This window comes from Gallinula chloropus, assembly GCF_964237585.1.
Source record: "Gallinula chloropus genome assembly, chromosome: 6".
Lineage (NCBI taxonomy): Eukaryota > Metazoa > Chordata > Aves > Gruiformes > Rallidae > Gallinula > Gallinula chloropus.
The window spans coordinates 26,776,000-26,779,537 of NC_140091.1; the positions used below are offsets into that span (position 1 = coordinate 26,776,000).

Sequence of the window (3,538 nt, forward strand, 5' to 3'; positions counted from 1 at the left end):
ACTGGGATTTGGGTCCCGGAGCTGCAGTAGTGCTGTGGGATCTCTGGAGAGCCTGACAACAATGGCAGCCCTGCCACAGAGGAGGGACATCCCTCCAGGAGGCCCAGCACCTCTGTGAGCCCTGGCTGCTGGTGGCAGAGGCTGCCTGGGGTTGGGCTGCTCGGCCAGCCCGGGGCCAGGGGCAGAACCGTGGTGCTTGCAGGGCACGGCCAGCAAAGGGTGAAGAGCTGGGGACAAGGTCTGCAGGGGCAGCCCAGAGCCCAGGATAGCAGTGCCACCAGCTGAACCGCTGCTCCTCTGGGGACCTCTTCCTGGGGCCAGGGAACGGAGCAGCCCTTGGTCTTGGGGCTTGCTGTGGATGTCCCCCTGTGCCCCGCTGCCGGCAGGACTGCTCCCCTAGTGCCGGCGCAGAGGGAGGGTCTCTTGTCTCACCATGGTGCTGCCACCGCCCGACAAGCGCCACGTCTGTCTGACCACCATCGTCATCATGACCAGCATGGCCTTCATGGACGCCTACCTGGTGGAGCAGAACCAGGGGCCCCGCAAGATTGGCGTCTGCATCATCGTGCTGGTGGGGGACATCTGCTTCCTCATTGTGCTGCGCTATGTGGCGGTGTGGGTGGGGGCTGAGGTGAAGACAGCCAAGAGGGGCTATGCCATGATCCTGTGGTTCCTCTACATCTTTGTGCTGGAGATCAAGCTGTATTTCATCTTTCAGAATTACAAAGCGGACAAGAAGAACCTGGAGACCGTGGCCAGGAAAGCCTTGACCCTACTCCTCTCCATCTGTGTGCCGGGGCTCTACCTGGTGCTGGTGGCCTTGGACAGCATGGAGTACATACGGACCTTTCGGAAGAAAGAGGACTTGCGGGGACGCCTCTTCTGGGTAGCCCTTGACCTGCTGGATATCTTGGACATCCAGGCCAACCTGTGGGAGCCACACAGGACCGGCCTGCCCATCTGGGCAGAGGGGCTCATGTTCTTCTACTGCTACATACTCCTCCTGATCCTGCCTTGCGTGTCCCTCAGTGAGATCAGCATGCAAGGGGAGCACATTGCCCCGCAAAAAATGATGCTCTACCCTGTCCTCAGCCTGGTCACCATTAACATCGTCACCATCTTCATCCGGGCCATCAACATGGTCTTATTCCAAGACAGCAGGGTCTCCACCATCTTTATCGGCAAGAACATCATCGCGATCGCCACCAAGGCGTGCACCTTCCTTGAGTACAAGCGGCAGGTGAAAGAGTTCCCCCAGAATGCCATTGCCCTGGAGCTCCAACAGAACTCCCTCTCCCACAACCAGACCATCCACAGCACACAGGGAATCCCCCATGAGCCGTCGCCCACCAGTGAGATCCTTGACACATGAGGGATCACCCCCAGCTGAGCATTGGTTCAGATAGCCCCGTGCTGAGCGGAGGAGGGATGCAGCTCTCTCGCTGCACGGGGCAAGCACGACAGACAAATCCCGGCAGTGAGGGCTCTTCTAGGCACAAAACACCAACCACGTTTTAATTGAGCTATGGAGTGTCCCCTAGACGTCTTCATCTCAGGTATAACCCTAGGAGTCCTCCAGACAAACCAAATGAACTTGCAAAGGACCCGAAGCAGCTAACCCTCTCCCTCCTGCCACCTTCGCCTCTCCCAAGCAAAGACTGCTAAGGTTGCCATGTCCCTTTCTAATCCTCAAGCACCTCACCTTTACTCCAAGCCTGGAATGAAGATTTTGTTACTGGAGACCTTTTTATGGAGTGGGGACAGGGGCACAGGTGTATGGATTAGGGGGGGAGGGTAGGACGTTTGAACCAGTAAACCCTGTGATCGTAGATGTCTCTTCTCTCCAATGGTTGTGTTTACAGTTTCCTATTTATAGCAGCTCCCGGGGGGCTCCTGAGCTGCCCTGGGGACCAGTGTCCTTGTGGTTGGTGGTGGGTGAGAGCAGCAAGCCCTGCAGCGGGGAGCAGGGCCGGGGAGCTGGCACAGCTCCTCCACCCCAGGGTGAGGGGCACTGCGCCTCCACCAGCGCACGACGCTGACTCTCCTGGGAGCAATATTTGACGAGCTAAAGCTAATCTAATGCTGGTGTTTTATGTATTTCATTCACTCCAAACAACTCAGCACAATATTTCTATTTTTAGAAGGGTGTCTCTCTCTCCCCCCCCCGCCGTTGCACGCCTCCCTGTCTGCAGCAACCGGTGCAACCCCCCAGCCATGCTGCAGGCAGGCAGCGGTGCCCAGGAGGGCTTCGTAATAAGGATGGTGACGATGCGTTTCACTCCGGCATCGAGCGTTTATAAAGAGGGCTGCTTTCCACAGCTACTATATTTTTAAAATAAAATATTTCAAAAAAAAAGCAAAAAAAAAACCCCCAACCCAAAAAAGATCCTGGAGGATGTGCTGCCCCAGGCAGCGGGTAGGCCCGGGGACAGGCCCGGCTCTCCTCCACTGGCGTGCACGGTGCAGGGGTGGGGCTCGGCCGGCTGCCGGCAGTGAGGTGAGAGGCCAGGGCTTGCTGGAAAATAAAAGCCCCATGAGAGGAATGGCTTCTGGTGGTCTTTTTTCTGCCAGTGTGGGGAGGGAGGGGGACAGCTCCCATACGGCCCAAATCACTTCTCTCCTCCAATACCCACCTCCCTCGGACCCCAGGTGCTGTGTGAGGTGCTGTGGTAGTGAAGGGCCCTGAGCTCATCGAGCAATGGGTGCAGAAAGCAAATGAACAGTTTTCCCAGCTGAAAGGCGGCCCCAGAATCTTGGGCACCTCTCAGCTGCCTTCATGGGGGTGTGTGGGGAGGGAACAAGGGAGAAAACCAGGAAAGCTGCATCTCAAACATTCTGGAATGGGATACATTTCTAAAGCAACCATTTCAATTTGAGGAGAGGGAATAAAATGCCTGATGCTGTTTACATTTCTCTTCCACATTTTCTCCTGGGTTTGCTTACTGAATTCGACATAAATCCACAGATTGTTTTAGTCTCCATCTCTTCAGCCCATCATGATCTGTCCAGAACACTTCACTAAACCCTGATCCAGCCTTCCAAATTTAGGGTCAGCCTGTCACAGCCCTGCCAAACTCTCTCTGGCCCCTCTGGTATTCAGGGATGACGTTGGGGAGAGTTTCTCTACCAGTAATAAATCCACTGAGAATAAACCGGTATCTTTGCCAAAAAAAATGAGCTTGCAGTAGATTTTGCTACCTGGAAAAGTTTCTTCCTCCTTTCCCTCAGAGAAAAAGGGCAGGTGATTTAAAATGTATTAGCAGAAATTAATTAAATTGCTAAATTATTCTGGAATACCTATGGAATTGCGTATTACATCTCTAGCAGTGCCATTAAAATACATGCAATTAATGCGAATACAATTAACTCCCAAGTATCTAATAACACTCTGCCGCTTTTTTAGGTAATTAAATTTACGAGCTTTTGTTTTACAGCTGTTGCCCAGAACTGAGGGGAGGAAAACTGGCAGGTGCTGGAAGCACGGTGTGGCCATCTCCATCACGGTGCCGCCATCTCCGTCACGGTGCCGCCATCTCCA

The 3,538-nt window shown here is 54.3% G+C and overlaps 1 protein-coding gene across 1 annotated transcript; it reads left to right on the top strand.

Annotated features, from left to right (window-relative positions):
- Nucleotides 1-433: 433 nt before the first annotated feature.
- Nucleotides 434-1,372, top strand: TMEM121 (transmembrane protein 121; the record flags this gene model as incomplete). Its single annotated transcript, XM_084266509.1, has 1 exon — nucleotides 434-1,372. One exon carries the CDS (start codon nucleotides 434-436, stop codon nucleotides 1,370-1,372), a length of 939 nt encoding a protein of 312 aa, XP_084122635.1.
- Between the last annotated feature and the right edge of the window lie 2,166 nt (nucleotides 1,373-3,538).